The sequence below is a fragment of the Prionailurus viverrinus genome, chromosome D4, assembly GCF_022837055.1.
Source record: "Prionailurus viverrinus isolate Anna chromosome D4, UM_Priviv_1.0, whole genome shotgun sequence".
NCBI lineage: Eukaryota > Metazoa > Chordata > Mammalia > Carnivora > Felidae > Prionailurus > Prionailurus viverrinus.
The window spans coordinates 88,992,117-89,014,201 of record NC_062573.1 but is presented as its reverse complement, the minus strand read 5'-3'; the positions used below and the strand labels follow the sequence as shown (position 1 = coordinate 89,014,201).

The 22,085-nt window shown below is 58.5% G+C and overlaps 1 protein-coding gene across 1 annotated transcript in view; it reads right to left on the bottom strand.

The window, feature by feature from the left end:
• The window catches only part of HMCN2 (hemicentin 2), a 145,571-nt gene that overhangs the window by 74,482 nt on the left and 49,004 nt on the right, over nt 1–22,085 (bottom strand). The window contains 7 exon segments of the mRNA XM_047830705.1: nt 9,216–9,381; nt 11,019–11,178; nt 11,304–11,416; nt 14,760–14,904; nt 16,409–16,536; nt 16,837–16,932; nt 17,367–17,555. Coding sequence (XP_047686661.1) covers nt 9,216–9,381; nt 11,019–11,178; nt 11,304–11,416; nt 14,760–14,904; nt 16,409–16,536; nt 16,837–16,932; nt 17,367–17,555 — 997 coding nt within the window.

The window sequence follows — 22,085 nt, the reverse complement described above, 5'->3', positions numbered from 1 at the left end:
TCCCCAATCTGGCCCACCTTGCTAAAGCCACCTGGCCCCCCTCCCAGAGGGATCTGGGACCCCCAGCCAGGCTCCTGCAGCTGGGCCGGACCCCAAGGGGCCCCAGCAGACATGATGTCACCGGCCCATATGTGCTGGCTCCGTGAAGCCCCTGTCCCCATAAATCGGGGAGGGCAGCTGCGGCCACTGGCCCCAGCTGGCCCCAACTGCAAGCGGCCAGCACGGGGGTGGGGGACCCCAAAGGCCAGCCGCCAGCCTGTGCTCCTAGTATAACAGCTGGGCTCTAGAGTCCAACAGTGCTGGGGTCCCCACTCCCCTTTCTGCTGAGTGTCGGTTTCCTCCTCTGCAAAATGGAGGTGACAACGGTCCCCATCTCCCAGGCAGCTGCAAGCAAAGTGCTGGGCATGTGCTTCTCAGACGGGTCCTCACTGCTGGCAGTGGGCTGCCTGTGCGACCTCGGGCTACTACTTTTGCCCTGCTGGGCCTCTGTCTTCCCATCTGTGAGATGGGGTAATAATCCCCCTGCCCAGTACCCCCTCCTCCGAAGCATCCAGCAGGCACTTGGTGCCAAGCTCTCTGAGGACAGTTAGTGACACCGGGTGATGGCCTCAGAGCCCCGGCACCGGGCTGGACCACTGGGATCCAACCCTGTTGGGCCACATGCTTGCTGTGTGAGGTTGGCCTGGTCATTTAACCTCTCTGTGCCTCACTTGTCTCGTTCTGGAAACTGGAGACAATATCATACGGGGGCGCCTGGGGGGCTCAGTCAGCTAGTGTCCGACTCTCGGTCTCGGCTCCGGTCATGATCTCACAGTTCCTGACTTTGAGCCCCTCATCGGGCTCCGGGCTCCGTGCTGACAGGGCGGAGCCTGCTTGGGAGTCTCTCTCTCCCTCTCTCTCAGCCCCTCCCCACCTCGTTCGGGTTCTCTCTCAAAAACAAATACACTTTTACAAAATAAATAAAATAAATAAGATAAAAACATTCATATAGATGGCTTCACGTGTATGTGCGTAGATCTAATTCATTCATTTTTCACCACTGCACAATATTCCCTCGTGTGACCCTACCACAATTCATGAATCTGTTCCCCTGCGGAGGACATTTAAGTATTTAGATATTCTTTCTTTTTCTGTCCTCTCCTCTCCTCTCCCCTCCTCTCCTCTCCTCCCTCCCTCCCTTCTTCCCTCCCTCCTTTCCTTCCACCGCCAGACCTTTCTGCACACTGCTCTATGGGTCCTGCCTGAACAGGACCAGGAGTCCTGGGCCAGGGCTCACACACCATCAGCCGTCATGGGCACAGACGCCTCACTCACACCTTGCAGGGCAGGGCTTCTCATCAGAATCACCAGGCTTCGTGTGAAACACGCAGATTCCCAGCCCCACCTGGGGCTCTGATGGCGGGGGGCAGGAACTGGGGTTTTACCAAGGTCCTAGGTGGCTCTGACACAGGTCAGGGGACCAGCCCTTGGGCACACTGCCCAGGGACACGAGGAAGTGTCCCCACCCTGAGAAGCATCACGAAAGAGCAGATGGGAGCAGGGCTTTGAGTGGCCCCGCGTGAACTACCGTCTGCCACCGTGGGCCAAAGACTCCACCTCCAGGGGACTCGGGGTCCTCATCTGGAGTCACAGGAGGTGGCAAGCATGAAGCGACACGGTGCATGCCAAGCTCACGTGCCTGGGACGTAGTAAGTGCTCAGTAAACAGCCCTGCTGTTAGCACGCCCGCTAGTGTCCGGGCTCTCCTTGCGAGTCTCCGATCAGCAGGGCTGCCCTGAGCTGGTCTCTTGATCTCTCAAAGAGGAGGAAAAACACCACGCAGATCCTGATTCGTCCCAGCGACGGGTACACGTCTCCCCCGTGTGGCATCGCTTCCCTGACTTTTCTCATCTACAGGTTTTTATATACTTTTTAATTAAATGATATTGACATCCACCAACCAAGGGCCAGATCAGTTTGAGGCTGGAACATATATATATACTCCGTCTACACGGTTCCCTCCCTCCCAGGACCTCACTGCAAACCTCAGCGGAGAACATGGGGACGGCGTGGGTCAGCGGCAAGAGGTGCGGGCTGGGAACCGGAGTTCGGGATCTGACATCTGCTTCTGCTACAGACGTGCTGTGCAACCTGAGGCAGGCAGTCAATGTCTCTGAACCCCAACTGCTTCCCATTTGAAGAGGCAGCTCCGGATTCTTTTATGCAGAAGCTGCCTTCTAGTTTTGAAAACTTCAGAGACCATAGAACCCCTCGCTCGCTCTCTCTCCCTCAACAAGACCTTTAAAGGATAGGAACTGGGAGCTTCTGGGAGAGAAATAATAAGGGCCGCCTGGGTGGCTCAGTCAATGAAGCGTCCGACTCTCGATTTCGGCTCAGGGCACGATCTCGGGGTTCGTGAGTTCGAGCCCCGCGTCGGGCTCTGCGCTGACAGCTTGGAGCCTGCTTGGGATGCTCTCTCTTTCTCTCTCTCTGCTCCTCCCCCACTTGCGTGCACCCATTCTCTGTCTCAAAATGAATAAGCTTCAAATCATTAGTAATCATCATCATGAAAGAAATTTCCAGAAGGGGAAAACTCCCCCCGATGAAAGTTGGCATCTTGTCTTTCCTGTGACCAGCCCCAGGTCATTTCTCAGAAAGGGAACGCTGTTGGTTTACCACAAAGGAAAAACGGAATGAAGGGAGGATCCATTTTACAGATGGACAAGCTGAGGCCTAGCAGAGGCCAAAGGACCCCATTACCTGCCCCGTGGAGCCTGTGTCTGCTGTCACTGACAGGATGGCCGTATCACTGCTTTCCCTCAAGCCCTCTGCGGTTGCCCCGCAAAATCCAAGCATAGCCTCCTGGCCTGTGTGGGTCTACACGGACCAGTCCCCCGCCCCAACCCCTGATGGACCACCGTTCCTCCTCGAAGGACCGGCTTCGTCTCACTTTCATCCCCTTGCCCGTGCCGCTCTTCCTACCTGGGGCACCCCTCCACCTCCTGTTCACCCAGGTTATACCTGCTCGACCTTCAGTACTTAGACATCACCTCCTCCAGGAAGGCCTCCTGCCTCGATGCCCCAAGTCTGGTAGGTGCAGCCCGTGAACTCCCACGGCTGCCTGTCCTTTCCCCTCCCTGTCGCAGCCCTCTCCACCACACGGGCTTGGGACCCAGCTCTCCCTCCCCTTCCTCAGGCGCTCTGCAGGTCTGGGGGCTGCAGCCTGGGGGTGGGGGCCGGGGAGAGGTGGGAGGAGGCGGGGCGAACACTGCCGCTGCGTGCACGGGGCGTGATCAGTGGCGGCCCCTCCAGCGTGGCCGTGGCCAGAACAGCCAGACGGCTGCCCGAGGCACTGAGATGAGAACCAGGGAATTTCCCGTTTTGTTTTTTTAATTTTTTTTTTTAACGTTTATGTATTTTTGAGACAGAGAGAGACAGAGCGTGAACGGGGGAGGGGCAGAGAGAGAGGGAGACACAGAATCCAAAACAGGCTCTGGGCTCTGAGCTGTCAGCCCAGAGCCCGACGCGGGGCCCGAACTCACGGACCGCGAGATCATGACCTGAGCCGAAGGACGCTCAACCGACTGAGCCACCCAGGCGCCTCGGGAATTTCCTGTTTATGACACGCATCGGGCTCGAGCCTTCACAGATGGCTGCAGCTGCGAGGTTCACACAGGCACGGAGATGGGGGGTCGGATCTGAGAGGGGCCCACCTACCCTGCCGGGTCCCTCCGGTTCTCAGAGCTCAAGGGGGCACCTACCTGCACAGAGAGACCAAAGGGCACCCGACAGAAAGTGCTCCGAATCAAGCGGGTATCATTCCCAGCAGGCACCTTGGCTGCAGCCTCACTCAGCTGACCTCTCCAGCTCCCCCTCGTTCTCTGTGGTTCAGGGAAGCCGCGCCTCCTGCCCTGGGAGATGCCCTGCCTCTGGTGACCCGATCCTGGAGCCATTACGGCAGCCGTCACACCTGTGATCACCTGTCAAGGTCGATGCTTCTAGAAGGGGAGGGGCCGGGTTCCTCCCTGTCCCCAGCCCTTAACACAGCCCCTGGCCCACAGTAGGTGCTCGATAAAAATGTGATGGCAAATCCCAGATGTACACACACACACACACACACACACACACACACACACACACACACGGGTGCACACCCTTTCCCACCTCTGCTCACACTGTGTCCCCCCAACCTGGTCTCAAGGGCACACCCTCCTGCCCTCCAGACCCCCTTCAAGGCAGCACACGCTCCAGCCCCTCCAGGAAGCCCTCCCTGACCCTTGCTCTGCTCTGAGTTGCATGGAGCCCAGCTCAGCCAGCTGCTCGCTCACTCATTCATTCATTCATTCATTCATTCATTCATTCATTCATTCATTCGACAAAGAGCCGCGGGGTTCAGGGTGCGCCGGCTGCCGCAGGGGCAGAGAAAATACTCTCATCTCCAGGCTGCTCAGAGTCCGGGTGGCTTGTCTACACTCAGCCCCTCTGGCCGGGTCCCGTGGTGCCCATCCTGCTGCCCCCGTTTCGGGCGGAACGCGGACTTGACTTTGGACGCTGCACCCGTGCTGCCAGCCGCCACGGTGCTCTAGAATGTTCGGTTCTGAAACTTATTTCCCCTGACTGTTCTCCGGAGTGAGAGCTGCTGGCCATAAGCTAATAAGACCCCTTGCCAGGCCAGGGAGCGGCACAAACGGTGAGGATCCACCAAGGTAAAGACCCCACAGGAGGGCACTGGGGCGTCGCCACCACGCCACCGGCTTCCGGTGACGAGGCAGCTTTTCTCCGGGAGCACCAGAACCCGGCTGGCAGCTCGCTTCTCCACTGGGGGCCAAGTGGGCCCAGAGACGGGGGTGGGCGCGCCAACCGTCCCGCAGCACCCCGGGGATGCTCCATCCACTCACTGTCCCCTCCCCGCCGGCTTGCCCTCCTCCTCCCCCAGATGCATCTGGATCGGCCCGGTGGGGAACCCTGGCCTGCTGCCCCCGGAGCTGGAAAGCTGGAGCCCGAGCCAAGAGCACTCACAGCTGTCCCAGCTACACATCAGAACCGCAAACAAACACTGTTGCCCGGCAACACGGTCTCGCCCCAGCATCCTGGGGCTGAATCATGGGACCAGAGCCCCTAGGAGCCGTCTGGCCACCATCGTCTGCCGTGAGCTCTCCGCCCAGCCCTTTCATTTCTCAGACGGGAAGACTGAGGCCCAGAGCGGGGAAGGGTCTCGCTCACGTTCACTCAACGAGGTGGGGACGAGGCTGGGATGGGATCCCAGGTCTCTTGCCGCGTGACGTCACGCACAGCCAGAGCCCCGTCTCTCTCTGAGAGCCTTTTCTCTCTGCCGCTGCTGTGGCAGGGGGCTGGGCACGCGAGATGGCTCGCGAATCCTGCCGACTGCAGTTCTGAATCACGAGCCGGATGGTCTTTTCACAAACAGCAGGCCTCGCAGGGTAAGAAGCACCCGATGACCATTCCCAGCCCAGGACTCGGTTGTTTGCTTTGGGGACTATACCCCAAGGAAATGACCCAGAAGATAAAGAGAAGCGTTGGTGGGATGATGTCCCAACAGCCCATTTATTACCGCTGAAAGCTGGCAATGGAGCTTATGGCCCCAAACAGAGGAGCAGCTTAGCAACCATGAGAGCTGAGCGCCCTGGAATGTTCTTTTGCCCTTGAAACGAAAAGCAAGTGATAAGGGCCAGGACGAATCAAGAAAATGGGTAAATGGTGGGGGGGGGGGGGGGAGGAGGAAGGTCAATGATAAAGGCATAACAGAAGGTGCACTAAGTTTAATTCTAGAAAAGCACCTACAGGAACAACTCGGACGGGGGTGTGGACACAGGTGAGTGATTTAGAGTTTAGCGCTACTTGAGCTTGTACCGTGTTCTTTCTGTTAGGATGTACTGACTCAGAGGACAGAGGAGCCCGGAATATTCTCTAGACCCCGCAGAGAGAGCAGCGGCCTGCCTAACGTTGGCCCAGAAGCCTGATGTAAATGCGCCTACGTTTGTAGACTTGTCTGTGTGTGTGTCCCTGTGTGTGTGTGTGTGTGTGTGTGTGTGTGTGTCAGGACCCAGCCCTGGGACTCAGAAGGTCAGGATCCAGTCTTCCACACCCCATGTTCTGTGTCTCCTCCTCAGTGCACTGGGTATGGTGACGCTCCATGCAGCCACCTCCAGGGGGGGCCACCCTGACCACAGAGAAATGGAGGGGGCCTCTGAGACTCACCCACATCATGGGGACCCCCTCCCCCCGCCCACGGAGCTACCAGGGAACTTTGAGGAAACACCAGCACTGGAGCTCTGCTGGCGACCCTAACCACGGCCAAGGCCGAGAGCCCCTGGCCTGCGTCACCCAGGGTCAGGAAAGACGGGCCCAGGGCAACCACAGAGCAAATGCTGGCTTTTCATCCTTGAGGACAGAGGAAGGGGCCGCTGCAGGCAGTTCGCAAGGCTCAGCAACCCAGAGAGGGCAGAGGCGGCTCGGGATGAACACCTGTGACTCACTGAAACACGTTAGTCCACAAGCCTCCAGAATGGCAGCCCGGATGGCAGCGGAGCCTTGGGACTCCCTGGGAGAAGGAAGGGGGGAGCGGGGGGGGGGGGGGGGGGGGGAGAAGGAGCGAACAGGCAGCAGCTCCCTCCCCGCCCAGCACTGCCACGCTCCGCTCGCTCGGTGCCTGTTTCCAGGGGGTTTTTAAATCTCCCTTTTCTGGCCGGATGGTCGTATGACTAAGGGCAGCTGTGCGTCTGCGAGCAAAGCTCAGTTCTGCGGGGGGGAGGTTGTGGGAGCCGCAGGGAGGCCCAAAGAGCCAGGGGGACCCAAAGAGCCTGCGGACGAAGCTCCAATGCAATCAAACTTGCCGAGGTCACTCCCCCTGGCCGGCAAGGGCGACAAGAGAAACGTCCATCAACAGGCGGATGGACAGACAGAAGGCGGTCTTTCCACACAAAGGAGCATCATTCAGCAGCAAAAGAGAACGAAGCCCTGCTCCGTGTTGCGACATGGATGGGCCTCAAAAACGTGTCGAGTGCAAGGAACCAGACCCCCAAAGCCACATATCACACGATCCCACTTCTACGAAACGTCCAGAATAGGTTAAGTCCCAAAACACAAAGCAGATGAGGGGTTGACATGGGCCGGAGGGGGGAAGGGACAGGAACGGAGGCAGCTGCCAACGAGTGTGGGGTTTAGGGGCGGGGTGATGGCAATGTCCTGAACGTGGCTGTGGTATGGCTGCACCCTCCCGAATATCCCCAAACTGTCCTGCGTGTGAATCGTATCTCGATAAAGCTTATATATTTTAAACAGTGGGTGAGAATGCAGGGCGCCCGGGTGGCTCAGCCGGTTAAGCATCTGCATCGCGATTTTGGCCCAGGTCAGGATCTCCCCGTTCGCGGGATCAAGCCCCGCGTCCGGCTCCTCGCTGCGCGTGGAGCCTGCTGGGGATTCACCCTTTCTTTCTCTCTTCCCCTCCCCTGCCCGTGCTCTTGTTCTCTCAAAATAAATAAGTAAATAAATTTTTTTTAATTTTTTTTTCAACGTTTATTTATTTTTGGGACAGAGAGAGACAGAGCATGAACGGGCGAGGGGCAGAGAGAGAGGGAGACACAGACTCGGAAACAGGCTCCAGGCTCCGAGCCATCAGCCCGGAGCCCGACGCGGGGCTCGAACTCACGCGAGATCACTCGAGATCTCGCGAGATCGTGAACTCCCGGACCGCGAGATCGTGACCTGGCTGAAGTCGGACGCTTCACCGACTGCGCCACCCAGGTGCCCCTAAATAACTTTTTTTAAAAAGAAGCTAGAAATGATGCCTTAGTGTGTACATGGCAGCGGCAATAAAATGGTGTCAGAGGGAGCGATTTTCCGGCACCTAATCATCCGCTAAACACTGCGCATCGCTCGCTGCATCGCACTAAGTAGTGAGCACTATTTAACCAACATCCGCCGTACAGGTGAAAAACAGGCCGGGAGGAGCCGGCAGCCATCTGAGGCCACACGGCCAACACGACAGCAGCTGGGATCCCCGGCCAGGTGGGACGAACTCCGGGGTCTAAGCTCCTCGCCCGGCCCCGCCCCCCCCCCCCCCCCCCTTAGATAAACTCCCAGAATCTCGTAAATCTCTGGAGAACGCCAGGAAGAAGCGGAGGGGAACAGAACAGGACTCCGGATTGCGCAAGCAGCTCCCACAATTTATGGCTCCCGGTTGATCTATTAACACATCACGACAAGGAGGGGCGAGCAAGTGAGCGCTGTGTGTTTCCTCGTCTCCGTAACGAGCCCTAAAGAAATGAGCTAACACCAGGCTTTGTGGGGAGAGCGGTAGGCTCCCCCGGCCTCCCACCCCCGGTTCCCAGGACACACGCAGCGGCGGGGACACCGACAGGGCGTGGGGGTGGGGGCACTGCAGACCCTGCCCAGGCCCGGGACCCCGGCCGCCTTCAGGGGTGCGGGCTCCACGGTTTGGAAGGGCTCACCCAACAGATGTTCTGAGATGCACAGACACACGTGTGGGTGTTAGGGGGTTGGGGGGGGGGGGCGGTGAGACCTTCTGGGTCTGGAACTTCTCAAAGACCTTGCCAGGACTGATGTCACTGGCCGGAGCCTCCCCCGCCCTGGGCTCAAAAGTCAAGAGCCCCGGGAGTCTCGAGACCCTTCTTGTCTGGAACCACCGTCTCCCACAGCCCTGCCTGGGGTGGGGGTGGGGGGGTACGGCTTCCCTCTGTGCCCAATCCCGGCATCCCTGATGGTGGGAGAGAAGCTGAGTCAGAGAGCCCGGCCACCAGACATCTGGTCTGAGGAGCAGACGGGGACGTTACACGTGACAACGTTGGGGCGCCGTCCAACTGGGGGGTGGCTCTTTCCTAGCTGGGTGACCACAAGCAGTCCACCCCCCACCCCCCCGCCTCGCTGAGCCTCAGTCGGCTCGGACAACAAGGGCTGCTGCGCAGATTTGAAAGGAGATTCCGCACGTAGCACCCAGCAGCCGGTGCACGAGGCTCCGGGCACGTGAACTTCCGAAGGGTCTCACCCTGGGCACCTGTGCTCTCTCTCAGGGGTCCCCTGACAGGCTTCGGGGGGCCCGTGGACTAAAGTGCTACGTGTAAAGTCGAATCCGCGCCCGACCCTGGGAGAGTCCACAGGGTCCCAGACAGTGGCCGGGTCGCTGGCCACCTCGAGGCCAGTTTCCTCAAACCCCAAGCTCCGCCCATCTCCAGGACCAAGGGCATCGGATCGGGTTACCTGTCGGTGACGGATGGCACAGGGTGGAGGTCCTTGGTCCAGGTGACCAGGGGGGGTGGGGAGCCCTGGGCCTCGCAGTCCAGGGTCACCTCATCACCAGCCTTGGCCGTGACTCTCAGAGGCTCATCTGCATCACGTGACCCATTCCCACGGATCCTGGGCTTAGCTGTGGGCAGAAGCACACGGGGACTGTGAGACGGACAGGAAGCCACGGCACAGAGGCCAAAGGGGACCAGGACGGCCGCCCCAGGAAACGGAGGTGCTACCCCCACCCTGGGGGGTGCAGAAAGTGGGTGGGCTCGGCTCTAAGGAGAGAGTGGGGGTGTGGGGGTGGCCCCAGACCCCATGGCCCCCCCAGTCCCGGCCTCCACCTCTCCACCAGCACCCTCCCTCTGGAAGCTCGGCTTGCTTTGATGACCCTGACATGCTCACTCCTGCCCCAACGTCGACTACCCTCTAGCTTCTCCTCCCCCGGCTGTCCCTTCCCCGGGGACATTCCGGCAGGTTCTGTCCTCGTCTTCTCTGTCCCCCTTCTCCCCCGGGGGTCACCCCAGTCATTCTCAGGATATCAACCACCAGATGATGCACAACGTCCCTCTGGCCTTCTCAAACTCCGATCGGGGGTTTATACCAATCCGTGCACATCACCTCTTTCTCGTATCAAGTTCAAGGCTCCTAATGACAGAGATTACTCCGTCCCCCTCCTCCCTTATGCCCCCCTACATCTCTAGCCAGCTGCTCATACACTGATATACCAGGACATGTCTCAGCAATAATAATTAAGCTAGATGGGGCACCCGGGTGACTCAGTCTGTTAAGCGTCTGACTGTGCTTCGGGTCACCATCTCACGGTTTGTGGGTTCGAGCCCCGCGTCGGGCTCTGTGCTGACGGCTCGGAGCCTGGAGCCTGTTTCCGATTCTGTGTCTCCCTCTCTCTCTGCCCCTCCCCCGCTCATGCTCTGTCTCTCTCTGTCTCACATAAGACCTCACGCATTCCCTTCTATGTTCATTTAGAGAGAAAATCTCCCCTTAAAAAAAAAATTTTGTTTTTGTAGTATAAATACTGGCCGTAAGAGTATGTCTAGAAAAACTTGGCTGTGCATTTGCTCCTTCATTCCAGGCGGTTCCTGAGTGCCCAGCTCTGTGTGGATTTGGGGAAGGAGCAGCAAAGGAGACAGATCCTGCCCCCCCCCCCCCCCCCCGTCCTCCCAGCATTAGGGCCCACAGGGAACACTGCTACCGAACAACTCAACACACAATTAACTATCTAATCACAGTTACAAAGGGGACGTTCCAGAGAGTCTACAGCAAAGCGACTTGACTCAGTCTGAGGAGTCAGAGAGCAGATACCTGACCAATGGGAGAAGTCAGCTGGCCCAGGAGGGGGAAGGGGATTCCAAAGAAGGAACTGTTCGTTCAAAGGTCCTGAGGCAGGAAGGCCCATTTAAGAAACTGAATGGAGGCCCGAGGGTCTGGGGCACAGAGACTCGGGGACAGTGGCGGGCAAGGGGGCTGCCCAGGTGGCAGGGGTCCAGTGTAGGGCCTGTGTTTTTCCGAGGCTTGTTAACGTGATGGCTTCCCACCATCTGCTCACAGAGGGCTGAACTGGACCCACTCTTAGAGCATGTGCACACTGCTGAGGACAGTGAGCTGGAGGAGGGCAGCTTTGGTCCATGTGCCCTTCAGAGGGGAAGAATTTCGAGGCAGGGGGCAAGGAAGGTCCAGGTAAGGTCAGCTCGTCCATGCCCCTGCCTCCATGCCTGCCAAGCCCCTCTCCCAGGACGGGGGGTGGCCACCACTCACTGTTGACAGAAAGCCGCATCTCCTGGCTGGAGAAGCCCACAGCGTTGGTGGCCGTGCAGACATAGGCTCCTGAATCCTGGGCAGATGGCCGGGCGATGACCAGGGTGCCATCCTTGCTCACATTGTAGTGGGGACCCATGGAGGCCAGGGCATTGGCTTCCTGCAGGAGAGTTGGGGGTGACGTCAGCAAAGCCCACACCGCATGGCGATTTGCATAATCCCCCCACCCCATGATGCACTGGGCCCACCCCTCTGGGTACCCTTACCATAAGAGGCTCCTCCTACCTTGGTCCAGGTGATGGCAGGGGTGGGGACCCCCGAGGCCACACAGGGGAGGGAGGCTGGAACCCCTTCATTGGTGACATGGTAGGTGGCCACGGGCTGGATCCTAGGGGGCACTTTCAAAAACAAACCAATTTTTTAAATTGAAAACAATCCAAATCTCTCTCAACTGGAGGACGGAAAAACAAAATGTGGGGCATACGTATAAAATATTATTCATCAGTAGGGGCGCCTGGGTGGCTCAGCTGGTTGGACATCTGACTTCAGTTCAGGTCATGATCTCACAGTTGGTGGGTTTGAGCTCCACATTGGGCTTGGCGCTGGCAGCCCAGAGCCTGCTTTGGATTCTCTCCCTCTCTCTCTCTCTCTCTTTCTCTCTCTCTCTGCCCCTCCCTCACTTGCACGCTCTGTCTCTCAAAAATAAACATTAAAAAAAAATCTTTTTTTTTTTTTTTAAATTTTTTTTAACATTTATTTATTTTTGAGACAGAGAGGGAGAGAGCATGAATAGGGGAGGGTCAGAGAAAGAGGGAGACACAGAATCCAAAACAGGCTCCAGGCTCTGAGCTGTCAGCCCAGAGCCCGACGCAGGGCTCGAACCCACGGACCGTGAGATCATGACCTGAGCCGAAGTCGGACGCTTAACCGACTGAGCCACCCAGCCACCCCCCCAAAAAAAAATCTTTAAAAAGGAGTAGAAGTCTGGGACTCCTGGGTGGCTCAGTTGGTTGAGCGTCTGACTCTCGATTTTGGCTCAGGTCATGATCCCGGGGTCATGGAATCGAGCCCCGCATCGGGCTCCAGGCTGAGTGTGGAGCCTGCTTGGGATTTTCTCTCCTACCCTCTGCCCCCGCTCCCCCGCTCCCTCGCTCCGAAATAAAAAACAAACAACATAAAAAATTAAAAATAAATAAATAAAAAGGAGTCAGAGTGTGATACATACTATAACACGGATGAACCCTGAAAACATTACGCTAAATGCAATTAACCAGACACAGAAGAACAAATGCTGTGTGATTCCACTTAACACGACGTCTCTAGAACAGGCAGGGCAGAATGGTGGTTGCCAGGGGCTGGTCAAGAGGGAAATGGGGAGCTGGTGTTCAGTGGGGCAGAGGGCTTCACGTTGAGATGATGAAAAAATTCTGGGGACAGAGAGTAGCGATGGCCGCCCTACGAATATGCTTAACCTGGAGGCTTTCAGATGGTTTTAAAATGGTAAGTTTTATGTATATTTTATCAGAATTTAAGAAACAAACAAACAAAACTATTTCAACAAAAGGACACAAGGGGCATGGTTCGACGGCCACCGCTTTAACGAATGCACGCCCCGGACGGAGGGCAGCCTGTGCCCGGGGCCAGCTGTGCCCTTTCTTTGCTCGGGGACTTTGGGTAAACCACTTAATCTTTTTGTACCCAGATTCCTCCATCAGCAAAACAGCTCGTTAACCCCAATTCCCTGCCCACTCTCCAGGGATGGCCAGATGAGAAATGGCAGAAAATAGTATTCGCAGAACACAGTGAACTGGAAGACAAGTGCCAAATCCGCTCTGGGCACCGTCCAGATGTGCAGGGGCGGGGGGAGACCGGGCTCGGACCAGACGGGAGGGGAAGCCAGAAGCCAAGGGCTCTGCCAGTAACACTGGGACCCACCCGTCAGGGAGGGAAATGCCCCTCTAGATCCTCCCAGGTGGCCCAAGCCCGCCAGTCGATTGCTACCGTTGCATTGGAAACGAAGGGAGCCAAGAGGACGAGCTTGGTCACGTCCAGCACCAGCCCCACGGACGGACGAGGCGCCTGAGATCCTGCGGAGTTACTCGCCTCTCCGGGCCTCGGCGTAACGTCGGAACGGGGAGTCTTTTAAACCCCACCTCTCGGGTAGTTATGAGAATTCAGCGGAACCTACACAGAACCTGGCAGAGGTGTGGCCCGGGGCATGCGCCCAGGCTTTGATCGCTACGACTCGCTGGGGTGACGTGGAGGCAAGACAGCGCTCCAGACCCTGCCTCCTTCTGAACTTTGGTTTTCCTCTAGAAAATGGGAACAATGTGTTCTTTCCGCTCACCCTTGGGGGGTTTTATAAAACAAATGGGAGAAAAAAAAAAGGATTGTTATTAACATACTTGGTAAATGACAAAATTTAGCCACACTTAGTTTAAGCCTCTCGTCTCGGGTTCAAAGGAAGGGTCGTGGGGCGCCTGGGGGGGCTCAGTCGGTCGAGCGTCTGACTTGGGCTCGGGTCGTGATCTCACGGTTCATAAGTTCGGGGGGCCCCACATCTGCTGTCAGCGCCGGCTCGGATCCTCTGTCTCCCCATCTCTCTCTGCCCCTCCCCCACTCTCTCTCGAGCACTCTCTCTCTCTCTCTCTCTCTCTCTCTCTCTCTCAAAAATAAGCAAACATTAAAAAAAAAAAAAAAAGAACGGTGGCACCTGGATGGGCGGGTAAAGGGGACAGGGACTCTCCAGCACTGTGCGTGGGAGCGTTCATTGGGTAAAATACACTAAAAGCCCTAAAAATGGGCAGTCTCTGTCAGTCAAAACTCAATTCTACATTAACGGGTTTATCCTAAGGAAGGGATGGGGCATGTGGGCAAAGGTAGAGCGCAAACCGTTCCCCCCCCAGGGTGTTCGGGCTGGTGAGAAGGCGGACGTGAGGGGGCAGGTGAGCTGCTCACGGCTCATCCAAACAGAGGACACGTCGTCTTCAACTGAGCCCTCTATTTATTCGCAGAATACGATCATAAGATCATAATCTATCGTCAAAACAAACACTCAGCTTGCAAGACACTAATATGCTGTGGTCCCGGTCTCGTTTTTAAACATTTCTGTGTATGTGTATATAAAGAATCCATAGATAGATGGATAGAAATATAGACCTATAAAGAATTTATATATAACGTACAAGTTACTTACATACAATGTATACAAAGTTATATACAATTTATGTCACATGTAACTCATGACATAAACAGTGTGTAAGCTCACATGTCGGGGAGGGGCAGACCGAGGGGGAGAGAATCCCAAGCAGGCTCTGGCCATCACCACGGAGCCCGACGTGGGGCTCAGTCCCACAGACTGCGAGATCACGAGCCAAAATCGAGAGTCAGACGCTCAACTGAGCCACCCAGGCGCCCCTATGTGTGCATTTTTTTAAAAATAACTTTTTTTAATGTTTGTTTATTGTGGGGAGATGGAGAGACGGAGTGGGGGAGGGGCAGAGAGCGAGAGGGAGACACAGAATCCGAAGCGGGCTCCAGGCTCCGAGCTGTCAGCACAGAGCCCGATGCGGGACTCGAACCCACGAACCATGAGAGCATGGGCCAAAGTCAGACACTCGACCGACTGAGCCACCCAGGCGCCCCGATTTTTTAAACACAGGTGTTGCAGATCAAGTTCTCCTCATGCATCCTCCCCACCCCATCACATCCCTCACCCCTACCCTGCACCCCAGGACTCACCCTGGACAACCAACTCCACATCCCTGTGCTGAGAGCCAGCCGTGTTGGTGAGTACACAGCTGTACCTCCCCGCGTCCTCCTGCAGTGCCCGGTCCAGGTGGAGGCTGCCATCTGCTCGGACCGAATGTCGGCTGCCAGGTGGGAGCTGGGGAGGGTGAGGAAGCCCCAGCTTGAACCGCAGCCCCACGCGGCGCCCGCTGAGAGAGAGAATGCTCTGGAAACCACACTGCCCACCAGGCCAGTGGGGAACAAGCTGGACCGAGAGGTCAGGGGTTTGGAGAACTCTCTCCCCTTCCCTGAGACTCCTCCACCCCCGCAGACCCTCGGGGCTAGGTGACCTTGACCCCGGGCACACCTCAGACCCCACTCTCCCACGACCAGCCGGACCAGTGGGCCGGGGGGAGCCTCTCCCAAGAGTACAGGGCTGCGGCCAGAGCCTTTACTGAGTAGGGGCCGGGGCTCCAAGGTAGGGACAGAGAGTAGGGACAAATTCCTGCAGGGAGAGAACAGAGCCACAGGAGCAGAACAGAGGTGTGGCCACATCAGACGTGGTCCCAGGGAGAGAAGCAGAGACAGTGGCTCCTGGTGGCTGCCCAGATCTGTCCCCATGGGGACCAGGGAGCGCTGGTCCAGAAGGGCCCCCGGGGCGACCTTCATAAAGATGTCTAACCAGTCTTTCTTTGGTGAGGGGTCCTTTTAAAACCTTTCCACCACCGGCCTCAGCCCGCTTTCGGCATCCTTGTCCCTGTCCCGTGAGCCTGGCTGCACACATGGGACTCGGCTCCAGGAGCTGCCCCTGTGCCCTCTCGGTACCAGGCCCCCTTGGGCCGAGCAAGCTTGAGGGGGTTTCTGCTTGTGGCACTGGGCAGCCCTACGGGCACGCGCCCTTCCGGTGTGGCCACGGAGCTGAAACAGACCCCACATCTCCAGCCGCTCGCTGGCCTGGCATCAACAGGGCCCAGGGCCCTCTTTCTGCAACCCGAGCATCAGATTCTACTCAGGAAGGCTCCCTCAAGGGCACAAGGTCCCCACTATGTCTGAGGACAGGGCCCGGGAATGGAGGAAAGGGGAGGGGTAAAGAAGGAGTGGCCAGGGGCACCTGGGTGGCTCAGTGGGCTAAGCATCTGACTTCAGCTCAGGTCATGATCTCGCTGTTCCTGGGTTTGAGCCCCGCGTCGGGCTCTGTGCTGACAGCTCAGAGCCTGGAGCCTGTTTCAGAGTCTGTGTCTCCCTCTCTCTGACCCTCCCCCGTTCATGCTCTGTCTCTCTCTGTCTCAAAAATAAATAAACGTTAAAAAAAAAAATTTAAAAAAAAAGAATGGGGGGCAGAAAGCATTGTCTCTGTGCCCCCTAAATTCCTGCCCCCCAGCCTCAGCACTAATGGAGCGTAAGATTCTCCTGCGGCTCTCGGGGGTGGGGGGTGGGGGGGACCAGCAGCCACAGAAACCTTGGCAGGACTTGGGAGGGTGACGGATGCTATCAGCACATTTACCAGAGAAGTTTCTGGAAAGAGGCAGGCAAGAGAGGGAGCAAGGAAGAGCACGTTCCAAACCAAGCAAATAGCAAAGCGGAGGCAGAGGGAGGAACGTGACAGTCCCCTCCGCCCCCAGGCACCACTGCGGGTGCCTGCACCCAGAGAGCTCGCTCACCGGCAGCCCGGCCTTGAGCCAGCGTCGCTCCGGGAGGGGCCTCCCCGCCAGGATGATGCAGGGCAGGGACACAGGCTGCCTCTCCAGCACCCGGACAGTGGAGGCGCTGCTCGCGATCTGCGGTGGGGCTGTGGGGAGGGGAGACGGTATGGGTCACACTAGATTCCCGCGGGTGGCTGTCGCGGGGACAGAGAGACCCCACTGCCCCCCGCTCCTCCCCACGGAACCAGTGGATAGGGGATCCTCAACGGTCAAAGGGCACACTTCCCAGGACACGTTGCCCAGGAAGCAGGGATCCAGATCTGCTCTTGGAGAGCCTGGCACGGCCATACCCGTCCCAAAGGATGGGCCGCCATAGTGAGGGGGCCTCCCTGGGGGTGCCCGGTCTCCCCACCAAACCCTCCCCCCCCCCAGATCCACCAGCGAACCGTGTCCTGTCACGATGAGCCGGGCCTCTGCCCGGACCTTCCCGAACACATTTTGAGCTTCACAGACATACAGGGCCTGGTCTTCGGGGACCACACCTGAGGGACGGAAAGAGGCCGGCCTGACTGCCGGGACCCGTCACCGCTCTGGCCCCCCAGGTGCAGGCAGCCCACGGCACAGCCCGGCCCTGCAGGGGTGAGGGAGGAGGGCTGGGGGGAGGCAGCCAGGCCTTGGGAGGGTATTCGTGGTCAACCCAACGCCCGGGATCCAACCCGCGCAACAAGCCCTCAGGCCGGCCCGTTATTAAACCCAGGCGGTAGGTTTTGTCGTTGTCATGGCTGTGGGGGGCTCAGAGCAGTGGGGTGACTTGGTCAGAGGCAGCCAGCCAGGACACGAGCCCGCGTCGGCCTCACCCATGGCCAATGCCAGGCATCAACGTTCTGCTCCGAGCCACCCGGCCTGGGGAGGCACTTGGCGTGTCAGAAGCCATCCTGTCTCCCCCGCCCATCCTCCCCCGGCCCCTGTCTCTTACTTTCAAAGAACAGCACTCCCGAATCAGGCTGCCCCGTCCTGCCACCCCGCCTGGGCCCCAGCGGCTGGCCATCTCCACGACGCCAGGTGACGAGCGGGGGCGGGCGGCCCATGGCCCGGCACGCCAGGAGGGCACTCCTCCCCAGCTCCACAGTGACATCCCGGGGCAGCTCCATCAGCTGGGGCGCATCTGCAGGGAGGTGACCGGTCAGCCAGGCCCGGTGGCTGAACCCCACGTGCCCCCAGAGGACCGATCCCGCTGCCTGCCCCCCTCCCCTGGCTGGGAGGTTCCCTTTCTCCCGGCCTCGCCCTCGTGAACCTGGGGCTGACTCATCTCCAGGGCTCTAGGGCCAACCTGAGCTTGGAAGGATCCGGCCCTGAAGAGGGGTTAGGGATGAGGCAGAGGGAGTGGCCTTTGGCAGGAGGAAGCTACCGCCGCGCCTCACGCCCCTGCACGGGGTCACCGGAGCCCCGCTGTGCCTGGCTGTGCAGGGGGCTGGGGGCAAATGGCCTGCTCCTGAGGCGACACCTCCTGGGAAGCCCACCTCTGAGGGGCTGCAAATCAAGTTCCAGCCACAGGAGCCCCCGCGCCTTGGAGACCCTCCCCTCCCTCGCCCTCCCCCTGGACCTCTTGCACCTGAACTTGGGCAACCATTTCCCGACCCCCAAAGAGCCCACTCTGTGGGGAGATTACGGGCCACCTTGACTCTCTTCTCCACATCTCTGTTTGCCAAAATTTTTGTAATGAGTATATGAAACTCCACCACAAAATGAAAACGTGCTTATTATTAATCAGGTGACTTTATACTTCAACATTAATCATGACCCCAGGGCAACAGTCCTCGACGAGGACTCACCTGGGTCGAACAAAACTCCAACAATACGCAAGAATCTACTTCCCCCCCCAATCTTTTGCTCCCCACGCCCCCAAGCTCATGCCCTTCCCCAGGGCCACCGCTGTTAATAGCTTGTAGTGTTTCTGCTAAACTTTTTTCTAAGCGTTGTCTGACGTTTATCATCGGGAGAAAATAAGTGATTTCCCCAAACAGAAACTCGTGATCCTTTCTGCCCTTCCGTAGGCCAGAAGTGAGTCCAACTCCAGATGGGTCCAGGCCCCGTGCCCCGCAGCTAACGGGCACTGTCCTCCGGTCCCTGTCCCCAGACCCATGACCAGGAAGCCTTTTTTTTTTCTCTTTTTTTCTTTTCTTTTTTTTAGCCTGTAGCATCCAGCACCATGGAAACCCCTCCACCTCTTTGTTCTGTCCGCCTCCCTCCAGAAATCGCCCCCATTTCCATCCAAATCATGACATCAAATTTCCCTCCTGGCCCAGGGATTAGGGAAGTTCCAAGGAGATATAAACACAAGTTGGAAAATTCCTGCAAGGAGGACCCAACGGTCTTGGACCCAACCTCAGACGCCACCCGCACGCCTCTCTTTCTTGTTGGGCCCTGGCCAGAATCCCAGAAAGCCTCTGCTCCGGGCTCGCCTCAGACAGGGTCACTGGTCCAGCAGAGCTCTGGCCCCTGGGCAGAGGTGAGCCTCAGCTCCGGGACAGGCACTCCCAGAACCTGCCTTCGCCGGCCCCGCCCAGCCGCACCTGCTTCTTGACCCCTCCCTCCTTAGTCCCCAAACAGCCCAGCTTGGTCTCCCGACTCTGGCACATTACAAAACACACTCTCGTCCCCATTCTCCTCCCAGACCTGAACTTCCCCCTGGAAAGGGACAACCGACTTACAATCGTCAGCAAATGATATGGACAGAGCGTAGTATCTGGAGCACCTACGAAGTGACAGGCACGGTGACGGTGCTTTTAGAAACACCAGTTTCATCAACGGCCCCAATAAGCTCCTGAGGTGGACGCCATCACAACCCTACTTTACAGATGAGGACGCTGAGGGTCAGGGAGATGAAGGAAACTGGCAAAGGGCACAGGTCCAAGCCGATGGAAGAGGCGGGATCGGAGCTTAGGTCTGGCTGCGGCTGAGGCCCAGGCTCTCACCCACCGCACCCCTGCGTCCCCCTGGGTCCTCGGGAGCAACTTGGCCGCTTGCTCCGGCCAGAGCCGCACCCGTCTCTTCTGTCCTTTCTTTGGGGTGAATCCCAAAGCAGCCAAATCCCGACTCAGATCCTGCCCGGAAAAACTCTGACTCAGCCTCGGGCACAGCCACACCCCCCCTCACCCCGTTCCTCACTGGAGCCCCCAAATAAGGCAGGACCCCAGAATCCTCATACGCCCGGGCTGAAGGTCCTTTGGTCACCTCCTCTGCAGATGGGAAACTGAGGCCCGGAGCAGGGGCAGGGCCGGCCCTGAGTCCTGCAGCATGTCGGTGGGGGCTGGGCTCCCAACCCAGTGCTCTTCCCAGGGCCTCACCAGAGGCTCAGCCACCTCTGCTTCCAGGCCCCCTCCCCACAGACTCTCAGGTGACCCCTGCGGTAACCCAGGGAGGGACCGTAAACTGGCTCCCCCAACTGCCAGAGGGATGGCCCCTTCTGCCTTGGCCTCAGGCGGGCTTCGGGGCAGGAGCTGCAAATGCCCAGAGACCATTAGGCACTGCAGCCCCACCAGGCTCCCTGGAGACGCAGTGTGTGTTTGTGGGGGCGCAGTGCCGGGTGGGGAACCTAGAATACCCAGGAAGAGAGGACGGCCCCACTGAAGGATGCCAGCCAGCAGCCTGGGTTGGGGGAAAAGGACAGGAGGGTCTAGCCACCCTGAGGGCCACCTCCCCCTTCTCCCTGCTTCCCCTCCTCTGCAGAAGGGCTGAGAGGTTTGGTTAACTCGGCCCGGCAGGGCCACATCCCACCTCCAGGAGGTTTTCGAGGGGAAAGGTCCCCATGGATTCTAATGGCAAAGTGACCACGGCAGAGGTGATGACTTCCCTTCCTCCTAGTTGGCCACCAGGGCAGGGGGCACTGGCCTAAAGGCCCAAAGCCTGCACTGGGCCCTTGCACTGCCTCTGCCCCGGTGGGCATCGTGGATGAACCCCTTCACCACTTGGGGCCTCAGTTTCCCCATGCAGAAGGAGGTAACTATTTTTATTCTGGTTCCAATACCTTAAAGTTCCAGGGCTCTTTATCATTGTGCGCAGACCCAGCGTTCCCCCCACCCCTGTCCCCTGTGCCATGCCCCCGCCCCAGTTCCCGTGGCTCAGAGCCCTGCAGCAGGGCTGGTGGGGATGAGCCAGCTCAGGAAGGAGAGCTCCAGTCTGTCTTGACTTTGGCCACAAGTAGGCAGGGGGTCTTAGGTCCAATGGCTACACAGCAGGGCAAGGTGGGCAACAGGAGAGGCCGGCCTCGGGCCCTGCCCTGCATTCAGAGGGAATGCCGGGCTGTCTGTGGCTGGGGGGGGGATGGGCTCCACAGCCCCCTCCGGGGCAGGGTCCTGCAACTGGGCCCGGAGCCGCAGCCCCACCAGCCAGGGCCGCAGGAGGACTCTCACGGGCCTCTTCCTCTCGTGGAAAAATATTAACAGTTATATTTTATGACCACATTGACATAAAGGCACACACTATCCAGCCTGGATTCCTTATCTCTTTGTTGGTACCCATTTGCTTCCCTCTCATTTTAAAAGAAATGAAAATCAGAGCCTTATCCTGGGTCGCCAGAGGCATCGCAGACCCCGGGTCCGTGCCCGCCGTGCCTGACGGGACAGCCGCCCGGAACCCTGACCACTCCTGCCCCGGATCCCAGCGCCGCTTCTGTCCTGCTCTCCCGGGCTGGCCACGGGCCCTCTGCACCCCCCAAAGTACCTGCTCTCCACCCCCTGCTCATCTGCCTGGTGACCACGGGCCGGGAACAGAAAGGGGGAGGAGCATCCTCTCATCCTGAATGAGAATCCAGCAGGCGCAGGTGACGGCTCAGAGCGGCTGTTCTCAGGGAGCAGAAAGGGCAGTGAACTTGGGGCGGGCATGGCCTGCTGCGGGGCCCCGCTCACCAGCCGTGTGACGAACCACGCCGCCTCACCGGGCCCCCGTGGGCAAGCGTGTTGAGTATTTATTCCATTCAAGCCCGGAGCGTAGCACACTGTCTCATCAAATCTCTCAAGGACCCTACGGGTAAGGCTCTGTGATTATCGTCTCCTTTTCACAGATGGGGAAAGAGGGCGCAGGGAGGTCAATAACTTGACCAAACGGGAGCCTGCACACGGACCTCGGACTCCAGTCTTCCGCGTCCAGAGGTGACGCACAGGTGCCTTGCAGGCGGGTCCACTGACACCGGCACTCGCCTCCCTCCTTCCCAAACGCCACCAGGAAGAGAGTTCCCAGCTCAACAGCAGCAGGTGGGCACTGTGCCCAGCCGTTCCCAACCCTGGAAGGCTCTGCCAGCCTGGCTAGGAAGGCTGGACCGCAGCTGCCATCCAGATGGGCAGGAAATTCGATTTCCCCCCGCTGCTGCTAGGCCAGCTCTCCCCAGACACACAGGCGCTGGGTCACCGTCCACCCCTTCCCTGACCTAAAGGCCGAAGGCCACCAGTGGCCCAGTGGCCGAGAAGCCTGCCTCTGGGATGCCAGCCGTCTCCTCCTTGACATGGCCCTAAGGCCTGTGTCTGACAGGTGGAGGAAGGGGAAGGAATTAAGGCAGTGCTGCAAAGAAATCAGACAGGAAACAAAGGATGACTCTTGGAAACAATGCCAAGGGCAGCCCTGCCTGGAGCGCCCTCTCTGCTCCCCCGGAACCTACTGACTGTTAACAATGACAGTGGCATTGATCAGAACCCACCAG